General features: G+C 41.1%; 1 protein-coding gene across 1 annotated transcript in view; it reads right to left on the bottom strand.

The window, feature by feature from the left end:
• Positions 1-19,848, bottom strand: part of LOC141272042 (uncharacterized) — a 102,246-nt gene that overhangs the window by 49,442 nt on the left and 32,956 nt on the right. Inside the window, exon 8 of the mRNA XM_073682329.1 lies at positions 15,935-16,316. Coding sequence (XP_073538430.1) covers positions 15,935-16,316 — 382 coding nt within the window. The remainder of the gene's footprint in view (positions 1-15,934; positions 16,317-19,848) is intronic.

Genomic DNA, 19,848 nt, shown 5'->3' with positions numbered 1-19,848 from the left:
CCGATTTATACGCTAGTGTGTGGAACTGGAGACATCTGGGCGGCAAACTCTACAAGAAACAATCATGATCGGGAGAAGCAGTAATGAATGTCTGAAGAGTTGAGATGATAAGAAAAAAAATAACACCAATCAGTATGATTGTCACCTGCAACTCACTGGATGTCACATCTGCTCGGTCCTGTAGTAACTGCACGTTCTGCATCGTGATGACGGATGATAATTTGAGATGAGCGAATTGGTTCTATGCAAATCAAATTTGTTTAAAATTTTTAGAATTTCGCTGAACCTGAAAAATTCAAGCAATTGAATTTAAGTGACTGTTCACACTGAGCATTTATCTCTCATGAAGCATACATGCACATACTCTATGTAATGCTTTATGGGACCATTCACACTGGATTTGTCTCTCTTAAATAATATGCATATGTCTTGTGCCACAATGGAGATGCTAGATGTTCTAGAGGGGCCAGCTGGGACATGTAGATCCACTTGTGACATGTAGATCCACTTGTATCAGATGGCAGTATCATGGTAGCTGGAGTAGAGTGCTGGTGTAAGGTGCGCAGGGCAGTACTCATGGGCGAGGGGCTGCTGTGTTCCCACACCCTGGCACCCTAAAAATAATTGTCCTATGCTATGCATGTGGTGCGTAACACTCATGTTTTGGTTGCAGGCCTCTGCTGTCTCTGGTTCTTCAACTTCAGGAACCACAGAACACACATTAGTGGACATCAAATTTGTTTTATAATAAAGAAGTTTACTTAACTGTCCATTTTCATCATATTGAAACACTCAGTATTGGGAACAAACGTTTTGGTTTTCAAAGTCCATAGAACAGCACGTTCTGATATCCACTCTTCGCTCATCCTGAGCTATCCCTTTCTCTCTGGCAACTATGACCCCTGGGATACTCCATCCGGCTCTGCAGCTGCCATGAGTCCGGTCCCATCTCCTTTATGCGATTCCCTGTCCGTCTTCCTCTCCTAGAAAGATATTGAGGCATGATTCTCAGTGCCTCAGTTGGACCATATGCCCCGGACGTTTGAGGAATTTCCGCTCCTAATTTATGGCTGATGTTCTCTTGCTGCTGAACAGCAAGGTCTCGACATGCCCTCAGACCTCCAACTACTGCTCATCTCCATCTAATCTCTTACTCTCCTAGCACTAACTAAGAAGTGTTCCCCTGGTTTACTGGCCCTGCCCCTCCCACACTGGAGCTGTTCCTGAACACATTAACTGCTTCTATCCTAAACCTGTCTACTTCATTAACTTAGTGTGCACACCACTGCACTATACCCAATCCTATTTTACAGCTAAATCTTAACCTATGTCTATGTACTAATCTTATCCTTTCCCTATATCTAATACATTTATCAGAACACATTGAGTCATCCACATAACATAGCAATATATTAACTGTGCACCTTGGTGCCTATAATATTCTATGCAATATAAAACACTTTTTTGTATACACAGGTTATAACCGTTTTTCTAATCAAGGGAGAAGCACATGACCGTTCCGGTCACCCTCTTATACTGGGTCTCTAAAGACTTCTCTCATGTCCAAACTATTGTCAATAGCGGAATTTTGCACTTTTGGAGACAGTCTATGACCCCGGGTGCTTTTCTATAGAGGTGAGGTCTGCGTGCAGGTGTTGGCGTGCACGTGAAGTTGATGCAATTAAAAGCAACCAGAGATACAGTGCTGGCCAAAAGTATTGGCACCCCTGCAATTCTGTCAGATAATACTCAGTTTCTTCCTGAAAATGATTGCGATCACAAATTCTTTGGTATTATTCTCTTCATTTAATTTGTCTTCAATGAAAAAAACACAAAAAGAATTGTCCTAAAGCCAAATTGGATATAATTCCACACCAAACCTAAAAAAGGGGGTGGACAAAAGTATTGGCACCCTTTGAAAAATCATGTGATGCTTCTCTAATTCGTGTGATTAACAGCACCTGTAACTTACCTGTGACACCTAACAGGTGTTGGCAATAACTAAATCACACTTGCAGCCAGTTAACATGGATTAAAGTTGACTTAACCTCTGTCCTGTGTCCTTGTGTGTACCACATTGAGCATGGAGAAAAGAAAGAAGACCAAAGAACTGTCTGAGGACTTGAGAAACCAAATTGTGAGGAAGCATGAGCAATCTCAAGGCTACAAGTCTATCTCCAAAGACCTGAATGTTCCTGTGTCTTCCGTGTGCAGTGTCATCAAGAAGTTTAAAGCCCATGGTACTGTGGCTAACCTCCCTAGATGTGGACGGAAAAGAAAAATTGACGAGAGATTTCAACGCAAGATTGTGCGGATGGTGGATAAAGAACCTCGACTAACATCCAAACAAGTTCAAGCTGCCCTGCAGTCCGAGGGTACAACAGTGTCAACCCGTACTATCCGTTGGCGTCTGAATGAAAAGGGACTGTATGGTAGGATACCCAGGAAGACCCCACTTCTTACCCCGAGACATAAAAAAGCCAGGCTGGAGTTTGCCAAAACTTACCTGAGAAAGCCTAAAACGTTTTGGAAGAATGTTCTCTGGTCAGATGAGACAAAAGTAGAGCTTTTTGGGAAAAAGCATCAACATAGAGTGTACAGGAAAAAAAAAGAGGCATTCAAAGAAAAGAACACGGTCCCTACAGTCAAACATGGCGGAGGTTCCCTGATGTTTTGGGGTTGCTTTGCTGCCTCTGGCACTGGACTGCTTGACCGTGTGCATGGCATTATGAAGTCTGAAGACTACCAACAAATTTTGCAGCATAATGTAGGGCCCAGTGTGAGAAAGCTGGGTCTCCCTCAGAGGTCATGGGTCTTCCAGCAGGACAATGACCCAAAACACACTTCCAAAAGCACAATAAAATGGTTTGAGAGAAAGCACTGGAGACTTCTAAGGTGGCCAGCAATGAGTCCAGACCTGAATCCCATAGAACACCTGTGGAGAGATCTCAAAATGTTTGGAGAAGGCACCCTTCAAATATCAGGGACCTGGAGCAGTTTGCCAAAGAAGAATGGTCTACAATTCCAGCAGAGCATTGTAAGAAACTCATTGATGGTTACCAGAAGCGGTTGTTCGCAGTTATTTTGGCTAAAGGTTGTGCAACCAAGTATTAGGCTGAGAGTGCCAATACTTTTGTCCGGCTCATTTTTGGAGTTTTGTGTGAAATGATCAATGATTTGATTTTTGCTTCATTCTCTTTTGTGTTTTTTCCTTGCAAGCAAATTAAATGAAGATGATAATACCAAAGAATTTGTGATTGCAATCATTTTCAGGAAGAAACTGAGTATTATCTGACAGAATTGCAGGGGTGCCAATACTTTTGGCCAGCACTGTATGTTGGAATTTTCAATATCCACAAAGAGAACATCAGGTTCCTGATCTTACATGGATATTGGGACAACAAAACTTTCACACCACTTATCTAAACTAACCAAGGATTCACTCTCTGAGCTCAGTTTGTTATTTAAATGTCCATTTGTTATGCTATGCATCTGCTCTTTTTGTGTATATATTTGTGTTTCTTCAGATACTTTGTTATACCATGCCTGATGAAGAGACCTAAGCAGTCTCAAAAGCTTGCTTCGTAACATCAACTATTTTATTTTTGCTAGCCATTAAAAGGTATCATAACTATAAGATTATTATTTTGTTTCTCCCATTGAGAACAATCAAATCAATTTGCAAATGTAACACTTCTTTACTGAAGGCAATTTCTATATTAGCAAACAAGAGATTACAAGAAATTAAAGTAAAATGGAGCCATTTACTTAGGTTTTGTTGTTTGATCCTTTTTGGGAAGAGAGGTACTGTGGTTCAAAACAGTGACAAAATGTAATTCTAGTGTAATAAAAATTGTACGGCAAGTGAAAAAATGGCAATGAACCTGATAATATATGTATAAAAAAAAACATTGCAGCATCTGTCAATAAGGATGTGGGAGTCACAAGTAGTGTCACCACCACTGGCATCAGCTGTCTGGCACTAGTACTTGCAAAAGTAGGTCACAATTGTCCTCCTTAGCTTTCAGCAAGTGTATTAGTGGAGTGGAAGTGGATTATGTGGCTACACTCTTGTCCAGCCTCCAATGTACTGTCAGAAAATGTGTTCAGTACAGCAGGAGGCTTTGTCATACCAAAGTGGACCAGATTGTATTCCACAAGTGCGGAAAACCTTACATTTTTGTCAATTAATCAGGTATGGATTAGTGAGAATTTTCAATCACCTATAGCTGATGTCAATGATTAGATTGGCTATTTCACCTATCTGCTTTTCAATCATTTTCTATAGTATACTGCTGCCACCAATGGTGAAGCCCCTACAAAGCTGGGTATCTCCTGCTTGATCATCATGTTCAACCTGTACCTTGCTGCTTTTGAAGCAGTTACTAGTTGTCCTACACAGCCGCACATATCCTACCTATCTTTGTTGTACACTTTGCTTTTTCAAACTTTGCCACTTCTAAGAGACAGATAAGCAAATGTATTAGTATAAAACTGAATATACAAAAACAGATCAGCATTTTTTAGATTATTCTAAATTCACTTCTTGCGGATTAGGCAAAATCACTGTTACCTAGTAGCTATTTTGCTAAACCGTAGACTGCGGGCAAAAGTAAAAAAAAAAAACAAAAAAAACCTGACCTCGCTCACATGTCTGGCCCCTCCACTTTTCGCTGCTTTGTCCTCAGAGCCATCTCTTCATTACCACATTGTGGGCCACATCTCCCAGTCTGTTCACTCTGGGTTGGGAGTTCCGGTTGCTACCTGACCGCAGAGGTCACTGCACTTCGCATGTCACGGATGTGTTACACACAGTGACTTTTGAGGCCTGAAGTCCTGGCCTACAGTGAACAGGTTGAAAATGCAACAGAGGGAAAAAATGACCGGACGACGAGAAGAACTGCCTGACATCTGCTCCTCAGGATCTCTTCTTTATCTCATCGTAACTCAAGAATAACACATGACTTTGTGATTTCAAGGTTTGGCAGATTCACTCATCTTTAACAACCACACATCTCTTACATGTCCATTAGGTTTTAGATTTATACTGTACTGCTGTTGGGGACCCTACCCTGCATAGGATGAACTTAAGAAACCTTAAACTGCACCTAAAGAAGAAATAATGTGTGGACGGTTTTTTATAAAGCCATTGCTTCTACAATTAAGAAAAAGAAGAAATACTGCTGTTCTCAAAAGAAGGAATAATTTTTGGATGGTGTTAAAAAAACATTGCTTCATTTTCCAAACAATAAATCTGTTTGAGATTGCAAAAAAACCCACACATTTTTCCCTACACTTTGACAGAACCATACAGAGAGTATCCGCCCCAGGTGTTCCTGTGAGAGGAGACCTACAGCCCTGCAGGGTGAAGTTGGAGATACCTGGAGAAATTTCTTCAGGAGTTGCAGGAGACGTCCCCGGGACCTGCAGCCAATGATCCTCTAGTTCCACTCATGGGGTCTGCTGTCCTTCCCTGTCCTTCAGGGCAATTGCTGGAATAAGGAGGGGACGCCGCTCTGCTACCGGTGGGTCACTTCCGAGTTCGGAAGTCAGGGCCGGAAGTGACATAGTACGCAGGTGTGTACACTTCCGGGGCAGGGAAGTTCACCCGGGGCACACAGCCAAGCTGGGTGAAGGCTGGGTCGGATGTGGCAGCAGACTGTGAGCTCTGCAAAAAAAAGTCAGCTTTCGAGTTTGGAAAGTGGGACCTGTAAACACCTGGTTGGAGGTCAGGGAGTGAGCCCATCTCCAATTGGAATAAAATGCCACCCTCCTCCTTACTTTCTCCCCTCCTCTATCTTCAATGTAGAAGAGCTGCAGTTACTCCTTTCGGCGGGCAGTGGATTCACAGCTACAAAAGTGGCAGTATGGACACTCCAGGGATGCCCAGCGGTTATTCGGTAAATGACCCAAAACCTCCTCCTGGCACAGTAGTTTCCAAGGCATAGAATGGAGTGAGTACTAATATTATAGTTTACATACTTTTTGGTTGTTATTGATATATTTCCTAGGATAAGCCTAGGAAGGCTAAAGCAAAGAGTAAAAACAGAGTATGTGACTTAAGTAAAGAAAGGTTGTCCAACTCGTATATTAAGAAGCGCTGTACTGTCGCTCCTATATTGAGAAAACAGTAGCTGAAGAGTCTCCATCCTTGTTCCAGGATATTAAATCATAGAATAAGGAATAAGTTAAAAATACAGTTAGGAAAGAGATGCGACAAATCAACGCTCCCTCCTACTCTTCAAGTAAACGTCATGTCTCCGTTGAAAACATTTCTGAGGAAGATTCCAGTGAATTAATTGCCAATTATTCTTCAGAGTCATCCTCCTCAGATGATGAATATCGGCGTCCATGCTTCTTGGGTAAAGATACAGGAAAATTGAGTAAGGTCGTCAGATCTACCATGGGAGTGAAATCACCTAGAGAAACCTTAGTACTCCAGGAAACTATGTTTAGGGGGTTAGAGAAGCGTAGATATGAAGTATTACCGGTACATAAGAATCTACTTTCCCTCATTAAGAAAGAGTGGAAGAAACCTGTTGGAAAAGGTCTTGGCCCATAATGCACTTAAGAGGAAGTACCCATGTAAGGAAGATTTGTGAGAGCTTTGGGAGAAACCCAAAAATTGATGTGGCGGTGGCTAAAATGTGGCACTCCTTTTTGATGATCTAGGTTCCCTTAAAGACCCCTTAGATGAAAAAGCAGACACTTTTCTTAGGGGAGCATGGGAAGTAGTAGCTGTTTTTTTAAGCCTAGTATTTTGGCTACTTGTACAGCTAGGTCCCTAATTAAATGGTTACAGCAATTAGACTGCCAAATAAGAAATAATGTCCAAGATATCAATTCTTAGAAGCCCTGCATGCGATTCAGAAAGCGGCAGATTTCCTGGCAGATGCATCTGTAGATAGCATTAAGTTTTCCGTCCACCCCTGTGTCCTTTCTAACTCTGCCCACAGAGCTCTCTGGCTTAAGAACTGGTCGGGTCGGCAGATATTCAGTCTAAAATGAACCTTTGTGCTATTCCCTGTCAGGGGGGTATTTGTTTGGCTCTGCTCCCTTTCTTTCTTCCTAGATTCAAAAGATCCTTTCAGGGCTTCGAGAGAAACCAGAGGAATGACAGCGGGAGGGGCAGGGGGTTCCTGTTCAATAAGCCTAACCCCAATAGGGGAAGATCTATGCAACCATGACGCCATTTTTCGGGTAGGGGGGAAGGCTAAAGCTCAGTCTAGTTTTTTCCTCCACTCCGTCAAGAAGAATGGTAGAAATGCGAGTAGGGACAAAGGACCAGAGGTGATTTTTTTAGAAAAACAGGTACTGATCAAAGTACCAAAGTCAGAAATCGGAACAGGATTTTACAGCAATCTGTTCTCGGTATAAAAGCCAGATGGTTCTCATAGAACTTCAATCAATCTAAAAGCTTTAAATTTTCATTTATAAACCACAAAATTCAAAATTGAAAGCCTGAAATCCACCGTAAGGCTATTATACCTGTTTTGTTTCATGTCAATGATAGAACTGAAGGATGCATATTACCATGTCCCGATCCATCCTGACCAGTAAGGATCAGAGGAAACTTGCTCCATCTGCAATATCAATGCCTTCTCTTCAAGGTTTCCATAGCACCTAGATTGTAGCTGAAATGTCTTCCTACTAATAGAAAAATACATTTTGATAGTGTCTTACCTGGATGATTTCCTAATTATAGGAGATTCGGAGGAAAACTGTACAAAAGCAGTCAGGTCCTAGCTATCTTGTCAGAGCTGGCTTTGATAGTGAATGAAGGCAAGTCAAAGTTGAGACCTCTACAGGTTCAAATTTTTCTAGGTATCTGTCTGGACTCAACCCGTCAATGTTGTTTTCTCCCGCAGGAGAAAGTTTTGAAAATCAGACAAAAAATCCTGAAAGTTCAGACGAACCAGGAGATTTAGATAAGGGGAGTAATATCCTTATTAGGTTAACTTACAGACACAATTCCACCAGTCCAGTGGGCCCAAATTCATAAGAGACACCTTGAATGGGAGATACTGTCAGTGCAGGCCGGGATGACAGATCATCTAGAGCAAAAAATCCAGTTATTTGCAGAAGTTCGAGGCGCAATAATCTAGTGGTTGGACAAAAGGAACCTCCTGAGAAGAGTTCCATGCACGGCTCAGGAACTGGTAGTAATTACCACGGACACAAATTGAAAATGGTGGGGGGCCCACCTAGATGGTCACATTTTTCAGGGTCTATGAGGCATCACAATGAAGAAAAATTCATCAAATCTAAAGGAATTAACAGCAGTGAGGAAAACGTTACAGATTTCACTGAAATGGATTTCAGGGAAAAACAAGGTGGTCATGTCTGACAACAAGACAATGGTGGCCCACAGAAATCATCAGGGGGAAACCAAATTAGGCCCTCTGATGGATGAAGTGATGAAGACCTTCCAGTTAGCAGAACAGAATATTTCCTCAGCCAATACCTAAGCCGTCATGCGCTCAGCCAAGGGGAAGGGACTATAAATCGGGGAATCTTCAGCCATATCTGTGCCTTGTGGGGTCTTCCAGAAATAGACTTATTCGCTACAAGGGAGAATTGACAGGTTGCAAAAATTTTTTTCCTGAATTTAGGGGAATCCTCAAGTGGGGTGGATGCTCTGCTACAGAAGTGGAACTTTCATTTGGCCTATGCATTTTCACCCTTTCATCTAATTTCAATGGTGGTAAAGAAGATACAGGAAGAGGGAGCCAGGGTCATACTGATCGTCCCCTTCTGGCGGAGAAGGGCTTGGTTCACTTGGCTGAGAATTATGTCCGCCTAGGATCCCTGGATATCCCAACAGTCCCAGTCTTTTGTCCCAGGGGCCAGTACTCCACCCTCAGGTTCGCAATCTACATCTCATGGCTTGGAACTTGAGAGGGGATTATTATCAGTCAGTTGGTTCTCACAGTAGTTGAGTTTCCACTCTCCTTTTAAGTAGGAAAAAGGTTAACTCTTTAAAATATGCTAAAGTATGGGATAAATTCTTAGAATATTCCAGCCAGAGTTGAGCAGCACAACGGCAAACACCCTTAGAGAAGTATTAGAGTTTCTTCAAAAGGGTCTAAATAAAGACCTGTTTACCAGTACACTAAAGGTTCATGTTGCTGCCTTGGGAGCTCTGTTTGATCAAAAACTCGCTGAACACCTGTGGGTAAGTAGATTTATTAAAGCTTCCTTTGCGTCCAGTAAGGGGCCCTAATGTACCTCCCTGGGATTGAATCTAGTACTGAATGCCCTTATGCGGGATCCATTTTAGCAAATTTCATCTGCCACTATTATGGTACCCACCCTGAAAACAGTCCTGTTAGTGGCCCTAACCTCAGCTAGATGGGCGGGTGAATTACAGGACACCTCAGTTAATCCATCCTTCACAACCTTCCTGGAAGATAGAGTGATCATAAAGACTGATCCAGCTTTTCTTCGGAAAGTAGTTTCCAGTTTTCATAGATCTCAAGAAATAGTCCTACCGTCTTTCTGTGAGAATCAAAGATCTTAGGGCGAGTTAGTTTTTCATTCTTTGGATGTCAGAAGGTGCCTGCTTAAGTACCTCAAAGTCTCAGGCCCATGGCATAAGTCCTCGTCAATGTTTGTGTCATGTGTCTTTGTTTGACCCTTGAGCCTGTGCTTTGTGGTCGGCTTCTCTATCGGCAGAGCAACAGCAGATACACATTGGGAAGAGCTGGCCATGGACTAAAAACTATTGGAGCAATGAACGTAGAGCGGAGTCCATGGCTCTAAGGGATGCAGTCTTTTTCCAGCACAGAGCACTGGATACGTCAATCTTATTGTTGTGTTTTATGACAGATTTGCTTGCTCGTCAGTTTACGGTGCACAATAAAACATTAATGGATCGGGAGAGGTGCAGTGGGAGACCCAGTTCACACGTACACAACCATGCTCATCCAGACCCCGGAGCCATAAGGCCAGACACGAGATTGGTAATTAGGTAAAGCAATCATTCCATGACTCTCGGTAGTGTCCAAGGGGCCTCAATTAAGCCATTGTTCTCCCAGCCACTAGTCCCATTATATGGATGGGGATAGTAGACCCAGTAGAGCAGTCACCACAGGGGTCTCACATGCAGTCCCAGGTGAAGGGCTCGGCCTCAGGAAAATACCTCTACTAATGCACAGTTAGTTTTGGGGTGCGTTTCCCGAGGCCCGAGCTCGATTCCGAGGGGTGGCTTGTATTACTTAGGACACTGACAAGGGAAAGGGTTGTTGTTGCCGGCTGAAGCTAGATACACGGGCTACAGTCGTGGTATCTGGAGGAGCATAGGCTGTGACTGCTGTCTATACCGGTGGGAGATACAAAAGCTGTGGGCCAACCAAAAGTTGGGAGATAGTGGGTATCGCTTGGTACAGGGGCAGTGGAACTACCGGTCTCGGATTGGGATCTTGTGGACTGGGGGCATCTTATTGTTGCCATCTACCCAGAGTTGCTGTAAGACCGTGGATGCAAGAAATAAAACTAATTGTATAGTTTACCTGCCTAGGTGGTTAATACAACCCACAACCTCAGATCTTCACACACCTTTTCTCCGGGTGTTTACTGTCGGTTATCCTTGCTTTAGTCTTTTTAGGTTAACAGGCATTCATTTATTCATTTGTCTGCCCAGTCATCTTTCGGGTGCAGCTATACATACTTTCCCCCACTAGTATTTCCTGCAGGTGATATTCTCATTTGGATGTCCTGCAATACTGCCGTTGTTTATGTCAGTTAGTGAAAGAACAGTTAGGGTTCTTCTCTATGCTTTTCACCCTGTATCTATCTTCTGTTTCTTGTTTTGAATTAGGCAGCATACTCTCAAGCAATTTGTACCTTATCTTTTCATTTTGTATTTTTGTGGTTTGCTTTAACACACTCTGGGATCTCTTCCAATCTCAGCACTCCTTCCCTTCTGTAGGTAAATTGAACACTGTTCTGGCCACCGGTTCATAAGGAGGAACGTGAAGCGCTCAACGGCCTTTCAGGCAGCATAGGTCCGAGCTGCCATCATTTAGCTTGTTGTTAGGGCTATTCCATCCCACGTAGGAACCCTTAGGGACTGCGAGGTCAGAATCTCTAGTCTGAACAGAAACCGGCTGGGTCAGTTGGAGTTTTTTTTTGTGTTTTACCTTTTTCCCCATGTGAGTTGTTACACAATCATCATAACAGTTTGTATTGTTTTAGACTGCGTGCCCACTATGCGTTTTTCAAGAGTGGGCAGCGAAAAAGCTTAAAAAACGCTTAGTAATGCATGCCCCATGGTCCCCAATGATAATCCGCATGTGCTGTGCCCATGCTGCGGAAATTTCCGCTGCGGATTATCATTGCGGAAAAATACGTAGCATGTCCATTAATTTTGCGGACACGCAGCGTAATTGCCGCCATTGACTTGCATTGAATCGCATAATATCTGTATGAACACATGTGCACATGCAGATATTATGCGATTCAATGTGCGGATGGTACCCGGGTCTGGCGAAGAGGAGACTCTCCTCCAGACTCGGGTACCATAGAACCTGTTAAAAAAAAGAATTTAAAATAAAAAATAAAGATTATACATACCTTCTGATGGCGCCCGGTGTTTTCTCCGCTGCGTCCGGTCGGTTGTATGGGTCTCGGTGGTGTGAAAGACCGTCCATGACGTCATTTAGTCATGTGACAGGTCACGCGACCGCTGACCTGTCACATGACTAAATGACATCATGGCAGGTCCTTTCACACCACCGAGACCCATACAACAGACCGGACGCAGCGGAGAAAACACCGGGGGTCATCAGAAGGTATGTATAATCTTTATTTTTTACCATTTTTATTCTTTTTTTTAACTATTAACTTAGTCACACTATATAAATCCATGCCGGTTGCCTGGATTTATATAGTGTGACCAAGTTGTCAAGCACTTTCCCAAGTGATGCTAAAATCACTTGGAAAAGTGCTTGATAACCCGCTTGCAGAAATGCATGCAAAAACGCTTGACACACGCTTCTACCTGGCAGGAAAAACGCATGTAAAATCAGAATGCATTTTTCCTTCCAGGGAGATGCGGAAAAAATCTGCAGCATTTCCGCATCGTGGGCACATAGCCTAAAGGTCCAAAATAAGGGTAAGGAGGGTACTAAATCCACCATAGCTAGGTGGGTTAAAACAGCCATAACCTTAGCTTACTCAGCATCATGTCAGAATCCTCCTCTGGAGGTTAAGGCTCAAGCTACAGGAGCAATGACTACCTCTTGGGCAGAGAGGGCTAATGCTTTCGCTGATAATTAAATTGCATTTTATTGCATGAAATAAGTATTTGATCACCTACCAAACAGCAAGAATTCTGGCTCTCACAGACCTGTTACTTTTTCTTTAAGAAGCCCTCCTACTCTGCCTCATTACCTGTATTAATTGCACCTGTTTGAACTTGTTACCTGTATAAAAGACACCTGTCCACACATTCAATCAATCACACTCCAAACTCTCCACCATGGCCAAGACCAAAGATCTGTCTAAGGACACCAGGGACAAATTTGTAGACTTGCACAAGGCTAGGATGGGCTACAGGACAATAGGCAAGCAGCTTGGTGAGAAGGCCACAACTGTTGGCAAAATTATTAGAAAATGGAAGAAATACAAGATGACTGTCAATCTTCCTCGGTCTGGGGCGCCATGAAAGATCTCGCCTCGTGAGGTAAGGATGATTCTGAGAAAGGTCAGGAATCATCCCAGAACTACAAGGGAGGACCTGGTCAAGAACCAGAAGAGAGCTGGGGCCACAGCCTCAAACATAACCGTTAATAACACACTATGACGTCATGGATTAAAATCCTACAGGGCACGGAAGGTCCCCATGCTTCCACCAGCACATGTCCAGACCTGTTTGAAGTTCACTAATGACCCTCTGGATGATCCAGAGGAGGCATGGGAGAAGGTCATGTGGTCAGTTGAGACCAAAACAGAATTTCTGGTATCAACTCCACTTGCCATGTTTGGATGAAGAAGAAGAATGAGTACAACCCCAAGAACACTGTCCCAACCGTGAAGCATGGTGGGGGAAACATCATACTTTGGAGGTGCTTTTCTGCAAACGGGACAGGACGACTGCACCGCATTGAAGAGAGGATGGATGGGGTCATGTATCGCAAGATTTTGGCCAACAACCTCCTTCCCTCAGTAAGAGAATTGAAGATGGGTCATGGCTGGGTCTTAGAGCATGACAATGACCCGAAACACACAGTCAGCGCAACTAAGGAGTGGCTCCTTAAGAAGCATTTCAAGGTCCTGAAGTGGCATAGGCAGTCTCCAGACCTGAAAGCAATAGAAAATCTTTAGGAGGGAGCGGAAACTCAATGTTTTCCAGCGACAGCCCCGAAACCTTAAAGATCTGGAGAAGATCTGTATAGAGGAGTGGGCCAAAATCCCTGCTGCAGTGTGTGCAGACCTGGTCAAGAACTACAGGAAATGTCTGACCTCTGTAATTGCAAACAAAGGTTTCTGTACCAAATATTAAGTTCTATTTTTGTATTGTATCAAATACTTATTTGGTGGGGAAAACTTGCAAAATCGGCAGTGTATCAAACACTTATTTTTCCCATTGTAGCACTTGTCTTAGTTCCAAGTATGTTTGTGCTGTCTTTAACAGTGCTGCTACCTCTTATGCTCTGTAAACGCACTGAAGCGTATGGAGAGGTTATGCCTTTTTATTCTGTAAATTTCCTGTTAATGGGGCGGATACTCTCTCTCCGTACAATGGTGTCATGATTCGGAAAAAATCCAATTACAAGTAAATAATTATCATCTTTTGGACAGCTCGTTAAAAAGACTTTCCTTCTTCACTTTCCAAGGAACAAAACCTGTCACATATCCAAAAAAAGGGAAATTTTTGGATGTTTAAGAGCCATTGCTTCTTCATGGGTCGTTCTTTCATTTTACAGTGATCAAATTTTTTTTCAATTTTTATAATAAACATGTTATGGCTAACAAAATAAATGTCACTTTATGAACCAATACCAAACCTGGTGTTACTCCTCAAAAAGGGATAATTAATTTTTGTGATGGCTAAAAAAGCCAAGCCATAGCTTTTACAGTTTGCAAACAAACCTGGTGATACTCTCCAAAAAGTGATAATTTTTCGTCCTCTGCTTATCAAAAAGCCTTGACATGTATATAAACACACGGCAAGCATCTGCCCCATAAAAGGATAATTTTAGGAACATTTTTTACCCTTTAAGTACTCAGTAATTATTGTTTTTACCATGTACTGAAAAATGAGAAAATTATTCCAGTTTTGTTTTTACAATGTTCATTGTATACTAAAATTGACTTAGAAATATGATCCTCTAGGTCAGCATGATTACAATGATAAACATAGATTTTTTTTTATTTAAGTGGTAAAAATAAATTAGTTTTTTTGTTTTCTGAGACCTGTAATGTTTTAAATTTTCCATAAATATACCTGTATGAAGGTTTCTTTTTTGGAAGGTGTTTATATTGATACTTCTTAAACCCAAGAAGAAGAGGTCATAGGATTATGGAAATGACAGGATCGACAGACATGTTAATGATATGAATGATTAAAGGAAACTAAATTTTCAAAACATCTAGATTTTTTTCAGCATTGAATATGAGCACAACGTGCAGAGATACACACATTTAGACTCTTAACATTCTTTTAAATGAGGTTATTAATGGTTATCTGAGAAATGTTATGCCCCGCTGAATGTATTTGAGCACGAAAGTCATCAAAGTACATCGCTGGCAGCTCCCTTTGCAACTGTCTACCAATGATGCCCCATCTGTCCTCGATGGAAGACAAGTCCAGAGATTTTGCTAGCCATGGTAGCATGTTTAGGCTGCTGAATTTAGCACGAGCAACATGTTGCCTTGTGTTGTCGTGTATAACTTTAGGGAAACTTTAGAGAAATGACCGTACCGCTGGTATACTGGAACTGAAGGCTATAGGTGTCAAGCTACCATACATTATGCCGCCCCATACCATAATGCCGGGAGTAGCACTGGTGTGACATTCCCTTATGAAGGCCTCTCCATTGCACTGCCCACATGGTCTCCAGCTGAATCTCTGTCTATCATTAGATACAAGACAAAAGCAGGGATTGTCAGTGACTAAAATAGACCTCCATAACCATCTTGCACTGCACCATGAAAGCCTTTGAGAGCACTGATGTGAGATCAGCTGTAGCATTGATGTGGAAAAGCAGTAGCTGGATGTCTGGCTCATAGCACATTATAATGTAAACGCCTTATGATGGTTCATGTATACAACTTGCTATGTTGGTTCACTATGCGCAGTTCTTCTAAACTGATGATCCATTCATACAGAGGTTAACCTATGTGCATCTCTTACTTCCATTCTAATTTGTTATCCCAACCACCGAGATATACAGTGTTGAGCAGTGCTAACGTCTTGGCCTACAAGTGATCTGCCACAGTGATTAACCAAGGTCTCTCAGTCAAGGATTATGGCTCTCTCAGTTTGTCCCAAGTGGCAATAACTGGCATGTTGATGAATATGAGGCATCACACAATCATCCTACACGACTTGATCCAATTTTTGAGGTTCCATGTGGCAAAAAAATGCATAAATCTGGCTGAATTGAAGCTATTGAAAGTTTGATCATTTGCAGATCTTAGTGACACTTGCTACTTCCCCGATTTACAAAATCTTATGGCTTGTCCTTCTTGGTTGTGCAATTTCAATGTTGAGGAGTGATTACTTGGATATCAATTAAGTTTCAATAACAAATAGTAATTGAATATAGTTTCTAATAATAAATTAATGCTATAAATAGTTTTTTTTGTAGTCATGTGACTTTACTAAAACCTCTTTTTTTTGTACGTGTTGTCAATAAGATGATTAAAAATAAAAATGGCTTCTACTCTGTGTGAGTTCTTTGATGTGCAACAAGATTTCTTTTCCGACTAAAACATTTCCCACATTCTAAACATGAAAATGGTTTCTCCCCTTTGTGAGTTCTTTGATGTCTAACAAGATCTGTTTTATCGGTAAAGCATTTCCCACATTCTGAACAGGGAAATGGCTTCTCCCCTGTGTGAGTTCTCTGATGTCGAGCAAGATTTGATTTCTCATTAAAACATTTCCCACATTCTGAACATGAAAATGGTTTCTCCCCTGTGTGAGTTCTCCGATGTTTAACAAGATCTGATTTCACATTAAAACATTTCCCACATTCCGAACATGAAAATGGCTTCTCACCTGTGTGAATTCTCTGATGTCTAACAAGATTTGATTTCACATTAAAACATTTCCCACATTCCGAACAGGAAAATGGCTTCTCCCCTGTGTGAATTATCTGATGTGCAACAAGCCTTGACTTAATATTGTAATATTTCCCACATTCTGAACATGAAATTGGCTTCTCGCCCATATGAACTATTTCATGTTCATCAGCACTTCTGTAACTTTTGTTCTGCATACTGGTCCTTGATGAAGCAAATGAAAGGAACTGTTGAAAAAGGTCAGATGATAGATTTTTTCTGAGCTGGGCTGAAGGAATATCTGGAATAATGAAATGTTCACCACATGTATCTGAGGTGATACCATGATCATCTGCAGCAAAATCTGAACATATCAGATGTCCCTCTGAGATCCTGGTACCATCATCTGCCAAGAATAAAACTGATTATTATTATTTTTCAACAAAATTGTATTTAAACTATATGAAAATTTATATCCTACATTTTTTAACATTTTCTTACTAATTGTAATACAATTCAATTATCAACAGAAGATCTCAAAATAGTGATTAATAGATTATGATGTTAGGCCACCAAATTGTGGTCTTTCAATTTTTCACATCTATGTTGAAGTCGTCTTGCCCATAGGTTCATGTTTCATTGTGCCTGTCACCAATCATCTCCAGTTACAAGTTCAGTGGAGACTCATAAAATTAAATCAGTGCTGTTAGGTGGAGTCCGTCTCGTGACCTAGCTGAAGCAGTCTATCAATCATAGTCTGCATATTTTTTATTTTTGTTTTATAAAACTATGCAGTGGATTTAAGAAATGAGAGCAAGACCCTTATACTCATTTATACATGATGTAAGCCAATGGAAACATTGGCTTCCATCACAAATACAGGTGCATCTCACTAAATTAGAATATCATCAAAAAGTTAATTTATTTCAGTTCTTCAACACAAAAAGTGAAACTCATATTATATAGAGTCATTAGAAACAGAGTGATATATTTCAAGTGTTTATTTCTGTTAATATTGAAGATTATGGATAACAGCCAATGAAAACACAAAAGTCATTATCTCAGTAAATTAAAATAATTAACAAATAACACCTGCAAAGGCTTCCTAAGCATTTAAAAAAGGTCCATTAGTCTGTTTCAGTAGACTCCACAATCATGGGGAAGACTGCTGACTTGACAGATGTCCAGAAGGCAGTCATTGTCACACTCCACAAGGTCCCAGAGTTCCAATTTTCAATTGGAAATCAAGGTCCCAGAGTCTGGAGGAAGAGTGGAGAGGCACACAATCCAAGCTACTTCAGTTCTAGTGTGAAGTTTTACCTTATTAAATAAATTAAAATGTAACTTTTATTACATATCTATTAAAATACTGTTTTCATCACTAAAAAAAAAAAATCAGTGCACAATTCAAAAATGTAATTGTGCACGGATAGTGTGCTTTTTTGTTTTTAGTATTTTAATAGATATGTAATAAAAGTTACATTTTAATTTATTTAATAGGGTACAGTTTCTGTGAGATTTTGTATTTACTATTACTAATAGAATTTACTTCTTTACTGTGATCTAGTGTGAAGTGTATGAAGTTTCCACAATCAGTGATGATTTGGGGAGCCATGTCATCTGCTGGTGTAGGTCCACTGTGTTTTATCAAGACCAAAGTCAGCGCAGCCAGGAAATTTTAGAGCGCTTCATGCTTCCCTCTGCCGACAAGCTTTTTGGAGATGGAAATGTCATTCTCCAGCAGGCCTTGGCACCTGTCCACACTGCCAAAAGTACCAATACCTGGTTTACACACAACAGTATCACTGTGCTTGATTGGCCAGCAAACTCGCCTGACCTTAACCCCATAGAGAATCTATGGAATATTGTCAAGAGGAAGATGAGACACACCAGACCCAACAATGCAGATGAGCTGAAGGCTGCTATCAAAGCAACCTGGGCTTCCATAACACCTCAGCAGTGCCACAGGCTGATAACCTCCATGTCACGCCGCATTGATGCAGTAATTGATGCAAAAAGAGCCCCGACCAAGTACTGAGCGCATTTACTGAACATACATTTCAGTAGGCCAACATTTTGGATTTTAAAAACATTTTTCAAGCTGTCATTATAAAGTATTCTAATTTACTGAGATAATGACTTTTGTGTTTTCATTGGCTGTAAGCCAGAATCATCAACATTAACAGAAATAAACACTTGAAAGAGATCACTCTGTTTGTAATGACTATAGAATATATGAGTGTCACTTTTTGAATTGAAGAACTGAAATAAATTAACTTTTTGGTGATATTCTAATTTAGTGAGATGCACCTGTATATATAGGAACACTTGGGGAATTGAAAAATTGAAAAATAATTTGCAGCTTTATCCTCTACAAATCAAGGTTTCCAGTCTTTGGTTCATCCATAGGTCACCTAATTTAAAGGATACAGACACTTTTATGCCCAAAAATAAACACACATATGACTAGGAATACGACCTCCATCATTAAACGACTGCAGATCTGTAAATAATTATCAATTGGTGGTTGTTTAACAGCCTGCTTAAAAAGGCAGACTAAACTATGCACTCTGAATGATCAGACACAGTTCACTCAGTGCGTGTAGGCTGCCATTGTCCTCAGCAGCACGAGTCCTGTTTACACAGTTATGTGTGGAAAGCAACCTTTTTTCCAGAGTGCTTGATCCATTTTTGGTTCGCACCTCACTTTTTACTATCTGTGTATCATCTATTTTATCTCATATGGAAAAATAAAAAAAGAGGCTTTTCAAAGCTTCTCATCTACTGCTGAGAGAAGAATAAACAGCACAGATAACACACACACACACACACACACACACACACACAGCATCTGAGTGTCATACGTTTTTTCAACACTATCATTCACTTGAACAGGCGAGTTTGATTGGCAAATGAAATAAAAACTGGACAAGCACAACTCCTATGTAGGCATAAAAAAAAACAGCTGCTGCCATGTGGCCGGTGGATAAGATCCTCTAGGAAACATTGGATCCAGTTGGATGAAAGTGAGCTGCACTGCTGGAGTAAACTGATTCTTCAAAAATGATGATATGTTTTTTTTTTTAATTCACAATGGGTTTCAACGCCATATCGGTGATGGCGTCTTTATCAAGTGTTTTTTTTTTCACTTGATAAAGACTCGATTGAAACATGTTGTCAATAAAAAAAATCTTATCAGGCTGCGTGCCCACTATGCGTTTTTCAAGTGTTTTTGCAGCGGAATTTCCGCAGCGAAAACGCTTAAAAAAAGCTTGGTAATACGTGCCCCATGGTCCCCAATGATAATTCGCATGTGCTGTGCACATGCTGCAGAAATTTCCGCTGCGGTTTATCATTGTGGAAAAATATGCAGCATGTTCATTAATTTTGCGGACACGCAGCGTAATTGCCTCCATTGACTTGTATTGAATCACATAATATCTGCATGACTACATGTGCACATGCGGATATTAAGCGATTTAATGTGCGGATCGTACCCGGGTCTGGAGAAGAGGAGACTCTCCTCCAGACCCGGATACCATAGTATCTGTAAAAAAAAAATAATAATTTAAAATAAAAAAAAACATTATACTTACCTTCTGACGGCCCCCGATCTCG

The sequence above is a fragment of the Phyllobates terribilis genome, unplaced genomic scaffold (assembly GCF_046119375.1).
Source record: "Phyllobates terribilis strain yellow unplaced genomic scaffold, ASM4611937v1 Scaffold_5__5_contigs__length_657084704, whole genome shotgun sequence".
In the NCBI taxonomy this organism is placed as follows: domain Eukaryota; kingdom Metazoa; phylum Chordata; class Amphibia; order Anura; family Dendrobatidae; genus Phyllobates; species Phyllobates terribilis.
Note: the sequence above shows the minus strand (reverse complement) of the source record. Positions and strands in the feature narration are given on the sequence as shown.